The 1,651-nt window shown below is 57.7% G+C and overlaps 1 protein-coding gene across 1 annotated transcript in view; it reads right to left on the bottom strand.

Annotated features, from left to right (window-relative positions):
* The window catches only part of VDBG_04427 (endopolyphosphatase), a gene marked incomplete at both ends in the record, with an annotated part of 3,237 nt that overhangs the window by 538 nt on the left and 1,048 nt on the right, over positions 1-1,651 (bottom strand). Inside the window, 2 exons of the mRNA XM_003004775.1 lie at positions 20-906; positions 969-1,601. Coding sequence (XP_003004821.1) covers positions 20-906; positions 969-1,601 — 1,520 coding nt within the window. The remainder of the gene's footprint in view (positions 1-19; positions 907-968; positions 1,602-1,651) is intronic.

The raw sequence follows: 1,651 nt of genomic DNA, 5'->3' as shown, positions 1-1,651 counted from the left end.
CATGTCGTTGTTGAGATACGTCAGGTTGGCAAAGTACTGCGTGTAGCCCAACAGCGTCAGGGGCTGAGGTGAGTAGGCTGGGCCCGGCGGCGCGTGCTTGGCCGGGGGTTCGGGCATGACCAGGTTCGGGTCTTTGGGCTTCTTTCCCTTCTTTCCCTTCTTGCCCTTCTTGCCCTTTTTGCCCTTCTTCTTCTTGTGCTTTTTCCCTTTTGATGCCTCAAAGTCGACATTATCGTCATCCGAACCGTCTTCGTCCTCGTCATCCTCCTCGTCGGTCGTGTCAGCCATTGTCGCCGTGGGCCCTTCAGCCTCATCGTCTTGCGCAGCCGCCAAAGGTGATACGTGCTTATCCCACTTCTGCTGACTGAACGAATCGGTCCAGACAGCGGTGTTCTCGAGCCCCTCAATGTTGTACTCGTAGATGCGGAGCGTGGGGAAGTAGTTTGGCACAATACTCGGGCTGATCAGAGATAGGTGGTAGCGTTCGGCGAACTTGCCGCCAATATCCTTATGGCCTTTGCCCTTGTGGCCCTTACCCTTCTTGCCTTTACGCTTCTTCGCCGCATCGACCGAGTCTTCGGCGCTGTCGTCAGACATATCATCGTCCTCCGCAGTATCTTCCAGGCCGTCTTCCATCAGGGACTTGACGCCCGCCATGGGAATCTTGGCCCAGCCGCGGCGCAGCTCGCGAAGATAGTCAGACGCCGAGGCCACAGAGAAGTCGTCCTCAAAGTTCTCCCGCATGTGGAGGTCTTGCACCTCACGTATCATGCCGGTATCATGCTTGCCGTTGATGGAGGCGAGGTTGATGTCCCTTGTATCCTGCAGAATAAAGTGGTTGATGTTCATATGGCCCCAGAGGGTGGCGGTGATGACGTCGCGGTATTGGCGCAGCCACAGGTTGTACTTTTGCCAGCACGTCTCGTCCCAGTTCTGCTTGCTATTGGTGCGAGCGGGAGGGACGTGACCATGAGGATGACTTTCATGCCGCGCTCGCGCATGACCTGTAGTTGGATGCGCAGCCACTCCATCTGCATGAAGCCAGGCTCGGAGGGGGTGGTGCAGCCGTCGACGGCAGCATTTCGATCAAAGAGGTAGAGCGTGTTGAGGCTGAAGACGGCAAGACGGTTCGGGATAACTTCGACGTTGAACCACCCGCCGAGGTCAAAAGTGTGGCGTTGCTCCTCCGGGATAAAGTGCCGCCATATCTCGGTGTAGTATTGCAGCCATCGCGTGGGGCCAGGGACCAAGATGTTGTGCGGCAGGATGTCGTTGTTGCCCAGATTCGGCACAATGGGCACGGCCAGACGCTGTCCATTGTGAGGGGCGGAGAAGGTCTCGTAGAAGAGGTCGGCGACGCGGCGGTTGGTGCCGAGGACCTGACGTTGGTTTCGAGGTATCTTCTCGTCCGAGTCGTGTCGAGCCGTGTCGCCGGTCCAAATCACAAAGTCAATGTCGTCGACGACGTTTTCTCGTATCCATTCGAGCGTGGCATTGACGAGAGTAAAGGGCGAGTCGCAATCCGACGTCTCGGCGCCGTAGTAGCCGGCCGGGCCCTTAGAACGGTGGCAGGCATAGCCCTCGCCGGTCGACGTATGGGCCTTGTAAAAGTCGTCGGGGTGAAGATCGGTGATGTGCAGAAACTTGCCGC

Source organism: Verticillium alfalfae, genomic scaffold (genome assembly GCF_000150825.1).
Source record: "Verticillium alfalfae VaMs.102 supercont1.5 genomic scaffold, whole genome shotgun sequence".
NCBI lineage: Eukaryota > Fungi > Ascomycota > Sordariomycetes > Glomerellales > Plectosphaerellaceae > Verticillium > Verticillium alfalfae.
The sequence above is the reverse complement of the archived record's forward strand: the minus strand, read 5'-3'. Positions and strand labels throughout refer to the sequence as shown.